The sequence below is a fragment of the Augochlora pura genome, chromosome 1, assembly GCF_028453695.1.
Source record: "Augochlora pura isolate Apur16 chromosome 1, APUR_v2.2.1, whole genome shotgun sequence".
NCBI lineage: Eukaryota > Metazoa > Arthropoda > Insecta > Hymenoptera > Halictidae > Augochlora > Augochlora pura.
The window spans coordinates 12,548,363-12,570,981 of record NC_135772.1 but is presented as its reverse complement, the minus strand read 5'-3'; the positions used below and the strand labels follow the sequence as shown (position 1 = coordinate 12,570,981).

At 37.3% G+C, this 22,619-nt stretch overlaps 1 protein-coding gene across 2 annotated transcripts in view; it reads right to left on the bottom strand.

Annotated features, from left to right (window-relative positions):
• Positions 1-21,962, bottom strand: part of LOC144473342 (uncharacterized) — a 149,004-nt gene extending 127,042 nt beyond the window's left edge. Inside the window, exons 1-2 of one of the 2 annotated variants that reach the window (XM_078188335.1) lie at positions 21,917-21,962; positions 14,393-17,470 (exon numbers count right to left, since the gene is read on the bottom strand). In XM_078188335.1, the coding sequence (XP_078044461.1) occupies positions 14,393-16,667 (2,275 nt within the window). In that variant the 5' untranslated portion in view covers positions 16,668-17,470; positions 21,917-21,962. Of the gene's footprint in view, positions 1-14,392; positions 17,471-21,863 lie in introns of both variants that reach the window. The other variant, XM_078187537.1, reaches the window with a different exon arrangement.
• Between the last annotated feature and the right edge of the window lie 657 nt (positions 21,963-22,619).

The following is a 22,619-nucleotide window of genomic DNA, read 5'->3' as shown; positions in this document are numbered from 1 at the left end:
ATTCCGTGTCTTTCACGAGGCCGGCTTCTTTTGCCTTTGCCCGGACGTAGACAACTGGATCTCCTTCTCCCTTTGCTAGGTTTCCCGCATTTATCCGGCTGTCTGCAAGCCCGATTTGTGCACAAAAGGCTGCGCCCAGAACAATAAAAGGATCCTGACGATTCCGCGTTAAGATTTGGCTTCACGCCTGACGAAGTTAAATCCAACGAATCCGGAGCTTCGTGTAATTGAAGCAGCCGCAATCGGGAACTGGAAAAAATTTATCCTCGTAAACGGCGCGTCATCGTCACTTATTCTTATAAATTGTTACATCAGCGTATCTCTCGAAGATGAGTTACAAACATTCTAGGGGCTAGAATGCTAGAGTTGATATGCTGTCAGAGTTGTCAAGAGTATGCTGTCAAAAACTGACAACGCGCCACGAAACGTGGTACTGTAGCGCGTGTACGTGTACATGAATTTTTATGGAAATTTAAATGGAAACGTTAAACTGCAATAGATTTTTAATAGAAATTTAAATTACAATAGAATTTTAATATAAAATTTGATTATAATAATTTGTAATAACTAATTAGATATTAGAAGTAAGTCTAGTAAGAAATATTTCTGTTTCTTCGATTTACCCCTTTAATATCGAAATAACATAAAAGCTTTTTACTTAATTAAACTCTTTCTTGAACTCTCAACGGCCTCCCAAGTAAACAGACTTTGTGTTCGTCGTAAGACTTCATGGGAAAAGAACAAGCAAAATGAACTGGTTAGATGGATTAAAACGAAACGCTCCATGTACATAACTCGTACAACAAATAATCGTGAATATGAAGAGAATTTACTTGCCTTCGACAATTTATATTAATAAAATATCGTCTTCACACTTTTGAGTTACATTCTTTGATATCGTCGGTGTTTAATTTAGAAACTGCTTACTGCCTTCGTCTTTCCCGCGTTACCAGAAATAATTGAACTCCATTACAGGAACCCTCTCGTTAAAACAATTGATGCGAGGTTATTTTTCATTTTGTTTGCGAAGCGGTGCGTTTTGGTTCACTGTGCGACACGCAGAGAAAGACATTTGAAAACCAGCACAACAACAATTATTGTTTTCGATGCGTAGCGGTGCAAAGTCTCGCATACCGTGGCCGGTAAACAAAGACCGAACTGATCGTATTATTCCACATGCCAGTTAGTCTTCACAGTGAAAACTGTTTCCCCGATGGAAAATTTCAACCGGTCTTTCGGCAAATGGCTCGTCCCAGGTGTTGCCGAACGGCTCTCGCCCACCATGGTTACATTTCACACAGCACGCGCGTGAAAATAAAAATGTTCAAACAGACGTAAAGGGGAATTCACGTACCTCCGATCGTTTTATCTATCCGTACTCCGTTCTTGATCTGAACAAGATTTACGAATATTTTCGTGGTACAGAACGAAATAGATTGTAACCGCGATGCTGGAAAAGTTCTTCGGGTTTCAATTGAAAAAGAGAAAAATGAATTAGCAATAGTTATTCTTAATGATTATTTGAAATTAATCTTGAATAAACAACTGGAAGTGTTATGTATGCGTCATCATTGTTCTGCAGATTTTTACGAAAAGTAAAAATAGGAGCTACATCGAATTCTTTCCCAATTTTGAGAATCTCATTTTCAACACTTTTTTTATTATGACTAAGAATGACTTTATAATTTTTACTGTGCCTTTAGTATTATTATCAAATACTAGATCTTCATATTTTAAAATATCTACAAGCCTTTAAAAAACATGAAATACGTATTTAAATAAAATTCTATTTGGTTTGCATCTTTCTAACCTATAAAAATTACTAATATATTATTAATATATCTATTGCATTTTATTTTGAGTTCTAAACATAGAGGTAATTATAAATAACAATTGTGAACTTGTACAAAAGTTCTGAAAAGGATTAAATTCCACACAATTTTTAGCTTTAAATTCCGCGCAACCTATAACTGATTGGCACTACTGAATTTTATTTTACCGAGTTTATTAATACCCTATAACAATCGAATGATCGTTTATTTATTCAAACGCTAATCTACAAAATAGCTTCATTAGCGAACAAGCGGTAGCTTCAACGTAGCAACAAATTCGCACTGAAAATCATTCCGCAAACGTCAATGCATAACATCAGCGCGAGTAGTACGACGCGTGTCTTCGTTTCCATTAATTTTAAAAACCGGCTTGCATCTGACACGGGACAAGCATACGCGCGTGATGTACGTCGTTAATAATTAATACTAACGACGCTATCCCTTTACCAGACTCTGCACAATTTTCGCTGGTGCGGAATTTTTCGTCGAGTTAAAGGGACTTTCGCGGAAAAAATTCTGAGCCCCAGCATTTTCGGTTGGCCAGGTTTTCAGATTTCTTCGCCCTTTGAAAATACTTGCGTCGTTAAAAAGATCTTTTGAAATTTCGATAAATTGACGTCGCTGCCAGCGTGTTCAGCCGAACACAAGTTGGGCGCGCGAGATTACAGAATAGGTATTATGAATATCCTTCTGAAAACTTTAAATGCGTTTCCCTCGAAACTGCATCCTCCAGACGCGGATTTTCCGAAACTTTGTATACCACCGGGTACGCGTGTACGTGGAACAACGTCCTCCGTTATCATGAAACGCCGATAATGAATATTCTTTAAAGGGCTTTGGAAACAATGACTTTCGGGACGAAAACTTCAACCGTAACTCTGTCGCGTCGCCATTTTGTTACTGTTCTTTTTTATTTTATATCCGGAGCGAACGGCGCTTAACCTCAACTATTAGATGATCGATCACTCGTGGCATTTTTGTTTTACACACTGTGCCAGAACGGAGAGATCTTTCACGCCGGAAACCAATTTTTTTTTGTGGAAGAGTGGAAACGGATAAGCGTCACGGAAAAACCGTGCTACATTTTAGCACGGAAATTAGACATTGAACGCAAAGATAATAATTGCTTGAGTTCGAGAATACTGATAATTTTTTCGAAAAAGTTTATTTTAAAATTAGCTTAGAGAGCACTCTAATTTTGCAGAAGGCTGAGCTAACCATCAAGATTAACCAATCAGAGATTCTCTGAGAATTTTAACTCCAATCTATACAAAACTTTGACTGTCCTCTTTTCTTCAGTATTATTTGTTTAAATAAATTGCAAATAATAATTCTTCATTCATGGTGCATTCTCAATATAAATACTTTTTAGTTAAACAAAAATATTAGTATGTATTATTAATAAGTCCTCCAAGGTAACAGTTAGAAAAAGAGTAACTCTTTCGGTAGAAATGGTGTTTTTAAAATATCGGTCTTTATATTTGTTATCAGTACGAACTTTTCTAAATTTCTTTAATTTCGTTGTTTCCAGAATTGATGAGCCTTTAGAAATCGATACAAATTCGTTAATTGATTTTTTAACAAATGAGCAGCCAATTTCTCTACCCAGACCACTATGTGCCGGCTGCTGTTGAGAATTAGGTCAGCAAGCTATTTCAAGTCAACTACTGAAAGATAGGGAATCCAAATTTACAAAGCGAAAGTACCGGGAATCCGCGTAAACCGGTCGATAAATACGACTTATGCGGCGAACATTTTGCGTTAGAATGATAGTAATTTTGAAAAGATTAGGTAGATTTAGGTAGATACTTGCGCCCGAACGATAAGTCTATAATTAAAAATTTTTGAAATTAATGGATTACTGAGAGATTACAAGATAGTTATATTTCAGTGAATTTCCAAAATAATTTTCTCTACTCGTACATTTGATTTAATGTTACGCATTTTCTGAAATTAATTATGTCCTTAATGTGCTATCGATTCGCTGTTAGAGATAAGGTAAGCACAATTAGTGAAATTAAAGCAGTAACGTTACATTTCTATCCCGAATTTCAGACGTTCAAGAGTAAATACAATCAGATTAATTAACTTCGATGTGCAACGATATAATTAATAATTTTATTAAAAGTCAGACATGCTGTATGACACGTTGTTTTATTACGAATCTGACGCAAAATAAAAAAGGTAATTTTAAAAAGAAAAGTGTGATACGATTACAAAAATTACTAATTGAAATTATTAATTATAAATTACTACTGATTGATTTGTATTATGTGTCTATCACAATTACATTTAAATCGTTTATTTGTTAATTATATTGCATACTAATTTTATTCGAAATCAGTTTGGTATATTGTAGAAAATGTGTTACTATTGATAAGATTTGATAAGTAACTCTTAAGAAGAACGGAGTGCGCAAGTAGTAAATGTGCCAGAGGTTTAGCTTGGAAATGTTTGCCTCGTTCTACTTCGATATTATTCGATTCTCGAAGTAAATAATTCAGTATTCCTGAAACTTTGAAGTAAAGTCTGTATTAACATAGCGAAAAGCTCTAGTTAGCGAGTATCTTCTACGGGTTGCGCAAACTCTACTTCAACAATGTTCCGTGTAAAACGGACGTGCGCTGAAAGAGTGACTGCAGTTGCAGCAGTCCGAGTCATGACAGGGGGATTTCCGATTATCAAGTTCGCTGCTTCAACCCCTTTATCCCTTAAGTCCTTTAAATGGGAGTACGAGACAAAACTGTCTTAGTTCAATGAAAATTTTGGGGAGACCAACTAAATATAAAATACCATTTTATTTTTCCAATGTTAAGCCCAAACTTACGGTTGGACATTAATGTAAAAAAAATTTTGCAAAATTCGGTGATCGATGTTTTGCAATAATCTATTTCTTCGCTAAATACGGAAAGAATGAATTGCCATGTTTAATGGGCATCGTGATAATGTAACGTATGTAGGTGTCAAATGAAAATAATTTGGGTGTTGTTCACCGGAATGAAGGTGTTTTAGTAGTTCTTACTATTAACCGAAAGCCTAGGTATTAAAGCACGCATCTGAAAGGAGAGGAAGTGGATCTTGCTACGAAAACGAATAAACAATGCAGACTGACCGAAATGCATGAGAGAAAGGAGAACATGCGGAAGACATGCGGCTGGGGTGCTTTATTTTATTTGCATTTGCAGCAGGAATAAGGGGAATTAAAGTGAACATCGCAACGCAGCTGAGAAACTTTAAATATTTTTGACAGTATTTCGAAATTATTGGTAAGAATATTCTGTTTACTTGAATAACAGAATATAATTTTCATAGAAACAGGTGATTCTGGTAATTCGTTTAAATAAATTGTGACAATTTATACAAATAAGCGAACCTGGATAAAAAGCTCGATTGAATTTATAAAAGCATGAAAATTAAAATAAGAAGAACAATTATTAAATTAATGTTGCAACTGCATAATACTAATTATATTCCAGAAACAACTGTTTTCGAAAGGTTCTATAATAATTCTAATGAAATTCTTATTGTAAAATTATGATACCTGGCATTTCATGCTGTAATGTACGATTCAATCCTTACGACTCACTGCAATTTAATATTTAACAAAAGACTATTACTGGACAGCGCATTTTTAGCATCGCAAGACTTCTACCTGACGTCAGAGAAGAAGTGGAGCGCCCTATTTTTCATCGAGTCTGACTATTTTATTACCAGTCTGACGCATCCAAGATTATGCAGATCACCGTTCGCAGTAACAAGGTACCAATAAGGAACGGTTATATAGTATAATTGTTAATCAGATACGGCATTCAAACTGAATGTGCTTTAAAATTAAGGTTTTCTACATAAAGAACCTGTTGTTTAAATATTGTGTGTATAGTATAATATATAAATTAAATCCTTATTCACGTGATTGATTTTTATTTTGACAACTAAAATAATTGTCTTACGCATACTCGTTTAATAGTCAAATTATTTCATATAAAAAATTTTGTTCGTTAAATATTGTCTCTATCTTTTTTAATATGTCTTATTGTTGTCTTACGCACGCATTAGAAAGGATGTTCGCATACGTATTCGCGTCCTTGTGCAATGAATACTACGAACGTTTCCTTGAAGCTTCAATTACATCATGCTTTTTAATTTCAACAATGTGGTAGTTGCGGTTAATTCGTATATTTCGAACTCCGTCACAGGAATAGATATAACGTTTGATGTAATGTAATTAAACCGTATTGCCGACCATGTTGCCGAAGTAATTACGGTGCTTATATTTTGTCCAGTTCTAGTTTAACAGTTAATATTAATCACTTTAACATAACATTTAATGTAACATTTATTATTGGCACAAAAGTATACGAACGAACACAAACTTCTGTGACATGTCCATTAAGTTCATTCAATCACCTAGTCAGCATTCATTTAAAAAATGTTGTCTTCATTGTCGTATGATTATAAAATAAAATATTGTTTCCTGTTAACGTAGCTGTGACATTTAGTATACGTATATATTTATCCCCAGCATTAAATTGATAATTAACACTTTATCATAATCGATATAATTTATGAACATCTTTCACGGATACTATCTACTAGAAAATTGTTCAGCTCCAATTTGTTATAAAGCATGCACGATTCATTCCGTTTATAACAGCTTTTCGATCAATATTGCAGATCAGCTTTCATCTTTTCATATGACTGCAATCTTCCCGTAAAAATACTTTTGCAAGCGATCTTTCTTATTTGGTATTTTCCCCTGGACACTTCGATCCCATTTCGAGTAATTACAACGCGTTCAACTAATGCGAGCAATCAACCGTGCAAATAGAGCTCCGCTCGCTTCCAGCACGTGATTCCTGTTATTTGTCATCGGACTGCATCGGCTAGACTGCATCAGGACGATTCATTACGGCGTTGCATGTGCAAACGATATGCAAAAAGGAAGAAGATGGAGGCGCCGGATGCGTCAACGGCCACGCATACTTTTTCTTCGTTTTGAAACGATTTTACGATAACGGCCGTGGACACTGGCGAGCAAAAAAATAGTATCGGCCGTTCGATATTCCTTTACGTGGGCTGACCGCTTCCGCCATTGTTCAGCAAAAGTGATAGAAAAGAAGTTTTGATTGTACCGGGTGTATCGGAAGCACTGGAGCAAATTAGAGTGTTATTGTAACTTGTTTGATACTGTTAATGCGTTTATGGTACTGGATAAAAGTGTTAACATTAAGAATTATTAAATTAACATATAAAATCAGGCACAACGTGTTCAAAATATTTACATATTTATAAATAATTATTAATATAATCCTGATTATGTTAATATTAATAAGAAAAAAAGGGTTCCACATGGCTTCTTGTTTTTATAATCATTGCAGGACATTTTTGCTGTTCTCTACAGATCGATGTGGTTTCAAATGAAATATAAATCCTTCACATTTAATAAATAAATGCCACTTGGCCGGCACACAATAAACGAACCAACCTAAAAAATTATAAATTTATTTAGAGTCTTAAAATATTACATTCTTGAATGCCAAGTAACCAGGAACAACAATCTCCGAAACAATCGAGGAGAATAGCATTATCGATGTATCATCGCGAACAATAAAGAATTAATTAAATCACTCCTCTAATAAAGAATGGATACATCGTACGATATTAATTGTTATTTTTATTCAGTGCACAAAGCACTCCATTGATAGTAACGTCGACGCTCGCAACACGTTCCGTGCGTTTTCGAACTGCCTCAAGGTGTCGCAATGAATCAAAATGGCGGTGAATGATTATACTCGAATTCAGGATATCCTGTGTACGTCATTGATATCCCTATCGATAATTCACGCATGACTTATAGAGGCGAATGCTAGGACTGATCTCGAAATAATGAGGTTTCAATTAGCCGGAAATAGATGTTCCTTCTTCCGATCGGGGCGTATCGGGATGTTACGTAACGGTGTACAGTCGGAGCCGGGCTTCTCCTTTGATTTCAATATTCGTCCCAACACGGTAATCTATTACCGTGTCAGGAAGTAGTAGTCAACGATGGCGTGCTTGGTGCGCTGCCAAATTCACTTTCAAAGACATTCGCCGGCAAGCGACGTACGTGCCCCGACATTTCTTTAAAAAGCGAACAAAACGACCGATACTCTTTCGTCATTGGGTAAATCCAATCGATGAAAATTAATAGGAAAGGCCAGACGAATTTCTGTATTTCCTTCTATTTCCGAAATGTTTGATCATGTTAAGATTTATCCCCTTTAAGGTCAACAGCCTGGGATACTCGAATAAAGTTTCCTTTCGTAATTCCATAAATGTTTGCTGCTTATTTATAAAAGTGTGATATAATTAAAATTAAATATTTTTCGTTATCCTAATGCTATTCTAGCTTTCTCAACATTTATGATGTAAATCTAAACATTAATATCTTTCTCTTTAATGATTTAGTTTTTAGAGTGTTCAGTGTAGACTTGTGAGTGTTGATATACTAAATTCAATTACTATAATATCCTTTCAGCTTCACTTTTGCAATTTTTGTCTGTGATTTATACAAAGTTGATGTCTTTTTCTTGATGTGAACAATCTCGCAACGTAGTCGGAAAATTTAGAATATTTCGTCATTATGAGACGGATTTTTAAACTCGATGCAAAGTGTCGTGCAAAGTACAATGTTTTTAGTTTTATACAAAATTAACGAAAATAGCCCTGTAAACAAATAACACCAACTGTTTCGCTTCGAAAATAATCGTCATATACTGAGAATTGGCCGGGTTCCTTGTATACGACGGAAATATCCGACGCTTCTACATCCAACGATTGGAATTTTATATAATTACTTTCATAATTGCGATGAGATGCCTCAAGCATTGTTTAATAGCCGAGGTCATTCACTTATCAGATTATGTACAAAACACATGAGAGATATAAGATAAACGAATCCTGTTACCATTCTCTTTTCTAATATATTTATATATGTTTGTTCTGAAGTAATTATACTGTTGGCTTGCAAATAAAAATATCTCAGACTTTACTATTGATTTTTCAAAAAATGTACGTAAAAGAAGCAACTCTTTCAATGATTATATGAATCGGTAAAGTCGGTATTAAAAGTTTATGTGGATAAAAAATTTTGGAAGTTATACGTAACGGTAATATCGAATGTCTGTTTCGCTGAAATATGTTCACAAAAATGATCGAAGAAAATATTTGACAGAACAGCTTGAATTTTATTTCCAAATTTCCGGCAACTACTTATTTGTGGAGGATTACATCTACCAAATTTCAGTGGCCTTGAAATGTGCTGCCAAGTTTAATATTCTGATGAACTTTTAAAACAGAAATACATTTCAGTTTATTTAATCGAGGTTGTTGTAACATAAATGAAAAACTTTTGTTATAAATGTATAAAATCCACAGTCTATTAACAATCTCCGAAAGACCTTGAAGCTAACGAGAACAAGATATCTTTGCATCATTATTGCCTCATGGTCCTCGTAAGTACACCTTGTCGATTTATTAATACTTTCTCCTATTTTCAATAACGACAAACATTTTCGTGTTAAATTCTTCGCGAACCATTCCACCCGGAAGCGAATAAAAGTCTTTGTGTATCGTTTGTCTAACTTCTCTTGTCAGTAGCAGTACAAGGAAATGATCGATGAAAAACCATCATGAAACAATAGAATTAACAACGGAAATGAATAAAATCTATTCGGATGCGTTTGCAGACACCGCGGAGTAGCCACTTTCGGTCTCACGTTTTGACGTTGAATAATGTTTCTTGTTCCCGTTTCTAAATCCACTTCGCCCAAGCTCTTTGGATGCACATTTCTGTGCGTGCATCGAGGACACACGTTCTACCCTGTGTTCCGCGAGTAGCAGCTGATACGATATGTTTTGATTAAAGGGAGAAGCTCAGAGGACGCTATCGTTAAGCCCTTCTTATCGTGTGGAACTATGGAGGAGGCTTTGACATAGGATTGCGTACGTCACCTAGCATGCCAGTAATTTACCGACAATGATTAGAACCTTGATTTCGAAGTGATTTTCCTCGGAGAGCAGAGTATTCCTCGTTACAGCAATTTACCGCTTTCAATAGATTTTTTAAAATATACGCTTCATTTTTATGATCACAGAGATCGAAATGCAGACGTGATGTAACTTTGCTTTTGACTGTTTGTTGGTAGAATTACGTATATTATACTATACTATACTATACTATACCATACCATACCATACCATACCATACCATACCATACCATACCATACCATACCATACCATACCATACCATACCATACTATGCTATAATGTACTATGTTAACTATATATACCATGTTATACTATGTTGACTGAGACAATGGTAATCGTATCGAATGTGTCTAATTGATCCTAAGAAGCATTTTTATTTAAAACGTTCACATTACCTAAGTTGTATCATGAATTATGGACTATAGAATATTTTGAAAGATTGTATCATACGATCAACATCGGAATTGTTGGGATTTTCCAAATAATATACGCAGCGATGATGTTTTCGGGCGAATCTCTTCCTACACCTATCGGAATTGTTCGTTTGCCAACGTCAAACGCTATATCGACTCTTGTCTAGCAACAAGTAAATAGATATTTCCTGCTATATGCAAACATCCGTACACCGGTATTCAGATAAAACCGATAGTTACGCGACATCAAGTGCTAAGTACCTTTGAGTTACGGCCAACATTTTGACCGAAATTATCTATTAGCATCGTTGATATGTTGCTTCTTAAATATTAGACTGTCAACTACGAAACTTTATATTCCTAAATCAAGAGAAATACTATAAAACGATAACTCATTTAAGTTTTTTATGTCGTCAGCGCAAATATTAACAGTAAACCTACTGTGACGATCAAATTGGTAGATTTCACATCTTTTTATTTTGATATTACAACTGCAAATGTTGTAAAATACTGGAATAAATTTAGAACAATTTTCCTTGCTTGTTACATCGAACATAATACATTCGTTCTCTTTAATGCTCGTAATCTTGTTGCTGTTTTAATGCATAAAATTCGCAGTCTACTTCTACAGACAGAAAATTCAACAAAAATTCAGACTCGATATTATTTTAAAACATGATACGTTAGTCATTTTAGTGTTTTAGAAATGTTTTAGCTCTTATTATATTTTTCAGATTAGGGAGAAAGTCGTAAGATTACAGTTCAGAGAATCTGTTCATGGAAGGCGATAAGTATGTAAACGGTTAGATCGTACACGGTACGCCACATTGATTAATTTGTAATATTCATGAAAAATTGTTATCTATCACGATTTTTATATGATTCATGATATGAGTATAATGTAAAGACGAGTGATGTGATTTGAATGGCATTTATATAATACGAATATAATATACATGTATAATAAAATTATATACATAATCAAAATTATGTAATAAAATTATTATAATAAATTTATTTTTACAATTGTAATTTTAATAATTAACCTTATTGTTCTAGTTGGATGAGTAAACACTAAACCACGACGTTGACATATCCATTCTATTTCTAATATCATATAATAGACTAGTTTTTGCCGTGCACATTGTATATACTGTACAACTGTGCAACTTTTTAGACGTGTTATGTTATTAATGCACCGTTGATATTATGCCATTACCGTTGCCATCAATCTTGTAATAAGCTTCCCTCAGCTTACGTATACGCAACATCACCCACCAGCATGTAAGTGCTCACAGGCTTAGGGGTTCCATTCTCTTCTTAACGCGTACGTTTAACAACCCACCTCTGACAGTCTTAAATAATCCATCTACATAACAGAGTCTTTCTCACTGAAATACAAACTTCATTCTGATGAAATTACGGGATTTGTCCCAGGTACTTTTAAAATAACTAAAAGTCAATCAAACGCATCTTATTCTACAAATGTGCTCAAAAACTCGACATTACCCTTTACGAGATGGCGGGTGTTATAAATTATCCACCTAAATTCTAATATCATTCATAATAAGATGAAATCATGTTATAACATTGATTGATGAACACAGAATGATCATTTTTTTAAATTTGTTTATTCTATTTTGAAGTGATACATTAAATATTGTATACAAAATTGTTTGCTTTATTTTGAAGTTAAGAATTGCAGATTTTGTAAAATATTGTATATTTAATTTTCGAATAAAAAATTAAACAGTTCATACGAAAAAAGAACATACAGACTAGGAAGTATAATTCTCTTGAAATAATTTTATTTAATCCATGTTCATCGTGAGCACATGGTTTACTTGTTTCCAACATTACTGGTTATCTTCGTGCTTTTCGTAAAAGAATTTCGCGCTTATTTTGATTAGTACCATGGCATTTTCAACCTCCGTGCATCCACAAACATTTCTCAAAGTAGATTTGTTTTTCAGAGATGGTTGTTGTTTGAAAAAGTCAGGTAGTCTCCACGGAATAAACACTAAGCGCGGACCAGGTCCAAGTGGGTTAGCGTTATGCTCGTATCTACGTATGTCAGTGTACACTCGAAAGAGTTTCCGTTCAGCTTTATTTCGTCTTTCCATCGAAAAATGTATACAGGATAGTCGAAAATTTGTGATACGAACGGTGTCAGACGAATTTTATGGCTCGAAATAAAACAAGAAACGAGAATGAAGTTGCGTGGGTGGTCTCCTTTTTCATAAAAATGTTGTTTAGCTGTTGCCAATTCTTGTCTCATGTTACAGGAGTTATTATTAAAAAGACCAAAACGCGCACATTTAAAAGTATTCATAATTCCAATGACGGAAATTCCTAATCTAATTTTATATCAATGTTGACTTTCATTTCTTCTAAACACGTGGCTGTCTGGCAAAGATTTATTTACTGATATTTAGACAGCAGATTATATGCTTTCGTGACAAGAATGGATACTTACGATATAAGAAAGTGAGAATGATAAAAGAATAAAAAAAAATACTGTTACACTATTTACAACTTTCTAAAACAATTTAGAAATACGAAATAAAATTCTGCAATCCACTGGTCACATGTAGCACTACAAAAAAAAAAAAGAAACGTTGAGAGCAGAGTTAAAGATCATATCGTTATAGTTAATAACATCGACTTACATAATTGGAAATTAAATAATTTTGCAGTTCCACTTAGCAGTACCGAAGTTTTCTCTGTTCGAAGGGAAATAAAAGTGCGCTAATTATTTCAACCTTCTCAACATCTTGGGTCGAATTAAACGGTCACATCCGGTTAACGGGTAAAAAGGGGGAAGACAACGGTAATGAGATTATAGCTGGAAGAGCGACGATGAGTTGCGGCGAAGCTTTTCGCTGATTTCCGCGAGACTTCCTGGCCGAAGGCGCGGCACTAATCTCTTTGGCTGAAAGCCCGTCGTAAGGACCAACAGGGGCTGTCCGCTATAGAACCAACGTCCATGGCGACGTCTGCCCAAAATTATCCGGTAGCTTTCCCGTAATCAACTCTTCCAACTCTACTTTCACAATAATTATTTTCGGCTCGTTGCTCGTCGCCTCGGCTGAATCGCGAGATCCTGCCGGATATTAAATATTTGGCGAATATTCTCGCAAAACTGCTTGAACTCCGAGGAAACGGCCGCGTGTTAATCGAGAAAACGACGCGTAAGATAATGATATTTTTTGCGGTTTATTTAATCAATATCAGCTGATTCTCCGAATTGTTTCCTGAAATATATACAATTTCAGCGAGCTCATCTTTCGACGTATTTGTGCGTATTCGCAACGTATTAATGCGATAAATAATAATGTATACGTAATTTTTCTGTTAATTCAGATGTCTGTTGTTTTACGCTAATAGGAAAAATTCTAGTCGCTAATAGTGTCGTGAATAATATTTCATTTAAGGGTGTAATTATTGATCCCTTTGTCTAGATTTAATCTGCGCAGTCTTCAGATATTCTTACCAGAATTAAACAGTACATAATAGGATTAAAGAGGTTTACTTGAACAACCTCTTAAATTATTGTATCATGAATGAAGCATCTGTGTACGAAACTACTAAGTATGTAGTCTGTTTTAATATACCTTTGTGTTGACGACTGTAAATTTTGTAGTATCGTGGGAGATAAACTTCTAGACCCACAAAGTTTATAAAACGTCACTAAATTGAGATTTCAAGAACAACAATATACTTTTAATATATACCGTAAATAATTGTTTCATTCTTTAAAACGCAGAAATAGGGTTGACTAACGTATTTACAGAACTGTCAAAACACGGTTGTATGTTGTTAAAACAGCAATTGAATATCGTACTTTTTGTCTTTTGTACAAACACTTGCAAATAAATAATACAGTGTCATCTACTGAAATCAGACACGAACCCTGCAATGCAACCAATATCGAAGTCTTATTTTCTACCAAACTGTGTGAATCGTTAGAGTAAAGGTAAAGCATAAAAGCTGCCTTTAAAAAGTATGCTAACTACCCGGCATCGCAAATTAACCAGCCCTTTTTCATAATAGAGCCATCTGCATTAGACGAACTACTTATGAAGGGGAAAGTGAAAAAAAACAAGCTCTGTTCTTACCTTGCTCGTTGCGCTCCTTTTTCCTCCTCCTCGGTCTCTTCTTCTGTACTTTCTCCGCGTAATTAGAGGACGACGAGTCATCACATCCTGGCGTCTGAAGCCTGTCCTGCACCCTCCTCGCCTCTTCCTGACGTTTCTTCAGCAGCTCGTAAACGCGTTTGAAGTAATCCCTGGCGATGTCCTCGTTCGACTTGTACGTCAGCAAGCCCTCGGTGTTGGAACATCCGAAACTATCAAGCGATCCCTCGTCTATGTCTACCTTCGAATCGCTCCCATCGACAGTCCCTTCAGGGTCTTCGCTGCCGTCTACGATCTTAAACGTATCGCTTTTCTTCACGTTCGATCGCATATACTGTTCCCGGTAATCCTTAAAAGCCTCTTTCGGGATCGTGTTGTAACCACAGTCGGGCGAGTTCACGTTGTACGACCCGACCTCGTGACTCTTCACCTGGATCCTGGCGATCGTGGGATTCATCGAGTCACCGACGTCCCGATCGATAACCAGATAATTTTCTTGAAGGCTGGTGCTGGGTCTGTCGCTCGCCGAGTCGTCCGATGTAACAGGCAACGCAACCTCGGCGTCCTTCGTGAGATCCTTTGGGATCTCGTTGGTCCCGGTATTGTCGGGCCGGTTCAGCAACGGATTTACGCAATTCCGCGAGTTCTGACAGACCTTGCAATCCCGGAAGGAGCACAGATCCGCTTGAAGGTCCTTCCACCTTGGCCTGCTCATGAAATCCTCCTCCTTCACCTCCCTCTCGGGCTCCCGCTGCAGCTTGCCCAACTTCTTCCTCACCTTGTAGCCGCGCCAGGACTCGTCCATGTTGTCCTGGCTCCTGATGCGTCTCGGAGGATTTTCGAGATCCTGCTCGGAGTCCAGGCTGCTGCCCGCCCGGCCCAATAACACGTCGCTCTTCGTCTTACGATAAAGTTTCCGCTTCTCCGAGCCCGATGATTCCCTTGTTTGAACTTTCGCCCGGTGATTTGCGTCCGTGGTCTCGGACGCCTTCGGAACGCCGTCGCTTATCGACCGCTGGTAAACTTTTTGTTTCAGCGAATCCTCGGAATGCGCCCTCCCATTCCTCGACCTCTCCCTCTCTTTCTCCTGCTGCCTGTTCGATATCTGCTTGTCCTTTTGGAGGGCCTCCGGGTTCGGCTCGAACCTGATAATGTTCGTCTCGCTGCGCACCTTTCGCGCCCGATAACCCCTCGGCTTCTCGTTCTGCCTGTAATCCGAATACCTCTTTCGGATCCCTTTCCACGACTCCTGCAGACCGTCGCATCGACTCGAGCTGGCCGACCGCTCCTGATCCATTTTCTGTTGGAGCTTCCTCTGCAGAAACGCCCTCACCTTCTTCAGTTCCTCGTTCCTAATGCTATTCTTACATCCTGCCGCCCACTGGCCCACTTCACCGTTCACTTCCGTTCCGCTTCCTCTGGGAACCCTCGGCTCCTCCTCCTTGATCGCTTCGCGAAGACGCTTCAAGCCGTCTTTGATTCTCTGGTCCCTAACTTCGTCTTCGTTAATCGCCGACTCTGTCCTCTCGCTGCCGGCTTCCTCCTCCTCCACGTGCAACAATCGCGGTAGCGTCTCGCTCTGGCTTCTGAGGTAAGCCTTCATCTTCTTGCACCTCTCCTTGGCGATCTCCTCCGGGCATTTACCGAACGTGCTCCTCGTTCTGAAATCGTCTATAATCTGTTGTCGCAGATAATCGCCCAGCGAGTACCTCTTCGGCATTACCTTGCCTTGTTCGTTCTGCTGCGTGACCGTCTGGCCTAAGTCCGGCCCGCCGGATAGCCTCTTCTTCCCTCGCTTCTCCTTCTCTTTCACGGTGACATCGCTCTTCGATTTCCGGGGTCTGTAACCGAACTCGCAGCTCCCGAACTTCGTGCTGAATCCGTCGATGTTTCGGTTCCCCTGCATGGGAACTGCGGAACTCGGGGCAGAGGAGGACGAGAAAGATGAGGAAGTGGTAGGAATCTTCTCCACGGATCGTTTACCGGTCGCAAACTCCTCGTACGACTTGAGACCTTCTCGAAAGGATCCTCGCGCTTTTTGCGCTGTCCTGCCGGTCGTCTCCACCAGTAGCCGACCATTTTTGTCCAGCAACTGGATCACTGGGACTGTATCCGCTGACGTGGTTAACTCCCACTCCCAGTTCAGGGGTTTGTCCAGCTTCAATCTTATGACTGGCTCTTCGGTGTCATTCGAAGAGGACGAGTCCGGATTCTCTGGACACGCAGTAGCTGTTATTGACGGATTAATGCTCTTCATGGTTCTGAACTGCGGAAACAAGAACCAGGTATACTGTAAGTAGAACGACTTCTGCTACTCTCTGAATCATCAACGTTCACGTATTGGATTAACCTTTCTCGTTCTCTTCACCTAAGTTGGATACAGACTTCTCGACATTTGGTACTGTCAGTTTTTTCTATAAAATCTCTTTCGATTTTAATCTCACACTGTTGGATAAAAGTATCGTAATAAGAATGATGAATCCTGTTACTTCGTGTAGCATGAACATTTAATTATCCTTTTGCTCCCCTTGTTCTCTTGAACCGACTTTAATATAGACCTTCCTACTTAACAGTTGGTATTATTATTTTTTCATTCAACGTGTTTAATATTTATTCAATCGTACGATTTTATTCTACTTTCCCTTGTATTTTTTCCTCTATTTTCTTCGGACGACTAACTCTTTGTATTTTATGACACAAGTCGAGCAGACTAAGTTAGGTGCAGGTATAATTTGAATATTGGAGGTAAAAAAATAGTTGTAGTTTTTCTTATACGACAAGTTATGTTATTAAATTCATGTGATATTATAAGACCTCCCAATTCTTGGCGTAACTATCTCATTTAAACACAATTTTGGTAGAAAATATCTTTCAACCGCAACATCATTTTTAATAGTATCCCACTTCCAATGCGCAAATGAGAAAATAATTTCCTTCGTTCACAGTTTCACCGTTCAAAGATCTTGTGAGCAGGCGGCTCTGGAACAAGTCATTAAATCGCATTGTCGGTGTAATTCTTCGCAACACTAGTACAGCACAACCACTTCACAAATCGTTGACCTGAAAAGCAATGACATTCAGAAAATCTCTTTGAACAAGGTACAATCGTTTCGATTCTACATAGGTACACCGTCGCGACCGATGCTCGTTTGTTCTTTCGATCGGTTTCGTTAATCAAACGCGCGCTGCATTTCGAATTCGCGTCCTCGGACATGTTTGTTTGCTTATGGCAGCCTGTCCACGTTTCATTCCGCGCTCCGCGCTACACCGCATGTGTATTCCGCGCCGGCATATGTACATATATTCCGCGCCCTCGTCGAATTCGACGCGCGAGATATCCGCTGCACGAAACACTGGAACCAAGAATCATTCTTCGACGGAATCGAATGAATATTACATCGTTTACGTAACGTGACCTCAGACGTTTGGCAGCTTGTCAGAATCGAGGGAGTTCGACTTTGGAATGTTTCCGAAACGGTGTACCGACGCCGTTTCGCTAACCTGCTCGGCTTGTGTGTGCGGTTATTTTTCACGAATAGGAATACGAGTCTTTATTTTGAATGTACAAAGAATAAGAAATATCGTTTGATTCATCAATATACAGATATTGTAGCACAAGTTTCGTCATGGTTGTGGGACAGTATGTCGTTTGTATTAATCGCGTGCGAAAAGTGTGTGGACAAAAGAAGAAATTGAAGATCTTCGTTTTAACCCTTTGCACTCGAAGCCATTTTAACTGTAAATGTGAAATAAAATTTCTGACTCATACTATTTCTATTCTACGCAATAAAGCGCACTTTTATGCGTACGAAATTGATTTTTGCGACTCGTAGCAACAGTTTCACTACTCAACAATTTTTCAAATCTAAACCTTATTGTTATAAAAATTATTATTACAAAGGGTTAAATTTAAATGTGTTTGCTATCCACTCCTGTTAAAGGGAAATTCAATTCAATGTATTCGTTATCGATATTTGACAATTACAATGAATGAAGACATACTATATTTAAAACTTTAGTAACGACAGAGAAGAAGTCAACGAAATCGTAGTACAAAGGGTTAATTGTATCGTGGTCTATTTTGGATCAAGTTTTTCATAGTGTCCTTTAAATCCAACACGATTTTTGTATTTTGTGTTTTTATGTACGTTTAATTATTATGATGAATTTTTAAATTATTCGTAGCAAGTAGATTGAACTGTTTAAAAATAACAATACATAAATATAATAAGTATATATTTTTTAATATAGCCGGTTAGTGAAAGTTTTTATAAAAAAAATCGCTCCAAGATATTGGAATTAATATCGTCATGATTTAAAATCGCAGCAAGGATAGAAAACACAGTCAGAGGGTAAACGATCAATAATGCAAGGAAACCGATCCTAAAAAAGAATGACATTCCCCGGAGATTTGACCAAGTTCTCCGCTATGGGATCACAAATCACGAAACTCCGACCTGTCCCGGTTTCGATTGGACAGGAACGCGGCCGTCCCGTGAGCGGCTGTATCTGTATGTACGCATCTCAAAATATCTCGGAAGACATAGCTCGAGGCCCTCCGAAACGAAAAAACTGGCTACCATACACATCCGACAGAGCGATGAAATCATTTACGGGGTTCCTGATAATTGATATCACCGACCACATCGACACAATTTTGACCGGAGAAACTGCACCAAACAGAAATTTCTGCTGTGTCAACATGAATCTGCAGCAACTGTACTAGTTTTTATCTAACTACTCTTACTTAGTAATCTACTCTTAAAAGACCCAGTAATTAAAAATTAATTTTTACGGAACAATAAAAGCAACTATTTTATATTATTTCATAGAAAGAACAGAAATATATATTTATTAAGATTTTTAACGACTCTTATCACAGTTTTCCAAAGAAACAAATTTTAATAAATTCTTCATAAACGTATCTTCACAATGTCAACAATCATAAATTAAGAAATTAATAAAAATAAAATTTAAGTCGTAGAATATTTAATATTTCATAACAGTTCTATTTGTACTAATGTTAGACGAGATAAAAAGGAAATGAAGATATGCTTTCCTATTTAGTAACATCGGTTTTGTAAATATGACAATGGCAAGGAAACTTTCACGGCCACCCTTGGTTTCAAACTGTTTTATGTAGCATCGAAAATAGCAGAAACGTTCTGAATCGTTTAGATAAATGAGACAGCCTGCACATGACTCTCCATGCGAACGGAAACAAAAGGGACTAATGAGATCGTTTTTTTTTCTCCTAAAATAAGAATACGAACATTATCGCAGTTAACAGGCGGGAATAGGTGCTTCAAACTTTAATCCATTTAGAGCTGACGGAACAATAGGTCCCAAGTTGACTTTTGCAAAAACTGCTGGGATATTTGCTCTGAAGAATAACTGTTTATCTGCAGCCTGGTTCTTTTGTCAATACTGACGTCAGCTGCAACATTCCTTTGGGAAGGACTAATGGGACTACATATCCTGTTTCGAAAGAGATTCTTCTGCGGTTTAAAAGAAAGACATATCATGGAACTATTAAACTGAATTCCCCGAACAGCAAAAACGTGTAGTTTTAATGGCTTATTAAAATCGCTATTATCAGAACATCGTCGAATTTGTGAGTAGACTGAAATTATTGTTGATCGTGTAGGTTGTCTCTCTTCGATTCAAATGGAACTTGTTCTATTTCGATAGGACCCTGATTAAAAATGACATACTCAGATTTCGTATTATGTCAATCATTAAAGGGTTCCATAGCTGTATTAATAAATTTATAAAATCAGATGTAAAGAACACAGTTACACCTAATAAATAACAACAATCAAGTTAACCCCAATAACTCAGGAACATTGATATTTGCAGCTCTTTCTTCTACAAACGTTTGACAACATACTGTTAACATTCAGCAGTTTGCTTATATTCGCGAGCGTCTACAATTCGAGTCGGATCACTTCACTGCGGATGTTTATGCAAATTCTCCTTTTGTATCCACATTTCATGAGAGATCAGTTATTTTCATTTCCAGCAGTAACAACATCGTCAAATAACGAAAAAAGAGATCTAGGACCGTATCGAATTCTTTTTAGCCCTGTAATTTGCTGATCGTGAACTGCTCCATAAACTACAATAATTTGTTTTTGGACAGTTGGTGTCGAACAAAATGTTGTTTCTAAAACTTGTGTCGATATGCCAATGGAACCCGGTGACATGGTAGAATGCACAGTGGTCGATACTTTTCAAGAATGAATGAAAATTTGGGAGATAGTCGCTTCGTAATGGGAAAATAAATTGGTTCGGAAGAGTTGAATCACTAGCAATTACTTGTCGATACCTTGCTAACTCAATGAAAATACATCGATAGATTTTCAATGGTATGGAATACAATATCAAGTCAATCATTATGTTACCAATTGCGCAATTATGAGAAAACACCAAAATTGTGTCACAAAAATCGCAAAAGATTTCAAGAAGATAATTCTCGACATAACTACCAAACTCTAAATAATTGGTTTTCGATACAACGAATATAGAAGATTGTTACAAAATTTCTCATCAATATTTCTACGGTATCAGCAACTGTAAAAAAAACATTGGAAACATTTTGAAATGTCCAGTAGTTCTAGTTTTAATAAAGACAACTACTTTAGTCGTCACTCAACTAAAGTGACAAAAGATTTCAAAGAATAGTCGATAAAGAAATAAATACCCGCAAATCTTTAATATTATCTCTATGAATGTGTTAACCCTTTGACTGCCATATAGTTGGTATACAGGTGACACAATTTATTATCAGACTAAACAAGGTAGAAGAGTGTTACGAAAATAATCATGATAATATATCTTAATTTCTCTGTTACTTTCTCTTAAAATAAATTGTTTTGATTTTGAGTAACATTTAGGTGCAATGGTGTGGCACTTAATATATTAACATATTTTACCTGTTAATGAGACTCTAATAATGATCTTTGTACACAGATGGTACACATTATATTTAACATCGTGTATGTAACTGCGTTAACGAATTTGTCTCGTTTATCAGATTATAAGCATTATTGATTTTTGCATGTAAATGATATACACTATAGTTACCATTATCTATGTGATCTACGTGACTAAAATTCTAAGTAATAGTGATTTTTATACACAAACGGTACACACTAAATTTATCATTATCTGTGTAATTACATTTAAAAAATTCGTCCTGCCTACTAGATTCTAAGCAATATTGATTTTTGTGCACAGATGGTACACGCTATTATTATTATTATTATTATTATTACAAATCCGTCCTGTTTATGGGGTTTTAAAGAATAGTAATAGTGTGCACTATTTTAAGGAATTTTTTAAAAAGAGCCGACCATTGTGTAGTGCGGTGCAACGCGGAACGGCGAAATGCCGGGAGTAGGAGGATCGATCGATAGATCGCCGGGACGCGATTCGCGATCGAGCGACGCACCTCTGAATTCCGACTACGCGAAGCACAGACCGCGACCCGTTCCGCGAACCAACCGTTTGAGATCGATCGATCGATCTATGTCGGTGTGTGGAGCATTGCGAACGTGGGACGCGCTGCTAGCCAGCCACGGATTCACTGAGGGCGACGCGCGCGGCTGCTTGGCGGCACCGGCGTGTAAACCCACGGTGGCGTCATACCGATCCGAAAATAAATCCCGCGGGATCCAATGGGTAAGGTGCAGGAATGCTGGCACGTGGATTGTGTCACGAATATCATTCGCTGTTACGGTCCCATCTGTTCGCCCTTCCGTTAGATATGCGCAGTCACAACTGGCAAAGTAGCAAGGCCCCTGAGCAGCGACGAGTAGCGATGGGCGATCGATAGTTATCGGGCCGATTGATGTTGAAATTCACCCCCTGCACTACAATTTCTAACATAGCTACGTTAACAGTAGGTTTACAACGCATTAAAAGCAGCTGGTTTATGTTGCTTCATGAAAATAACAAACGTATATTTATTTAGACTTTTAGCGATTTTTATTACATGTTCAATGAAGCAATCATAAACTGACGCGTTCTGTAAACTTAGTGTTAATTACGAGTTATTCGTCCTTAGCTCCTTGCCCCATAATTTAAGTTCTATTGACGTGTGCCGTAAACGACGACAAGGTTGACCACCCGTCGAGCCATTTCACGGTTCGCCTAAGCGTACAAAGTTGTGCCAATCGCACACGACTTACATAATGTAAATTACATA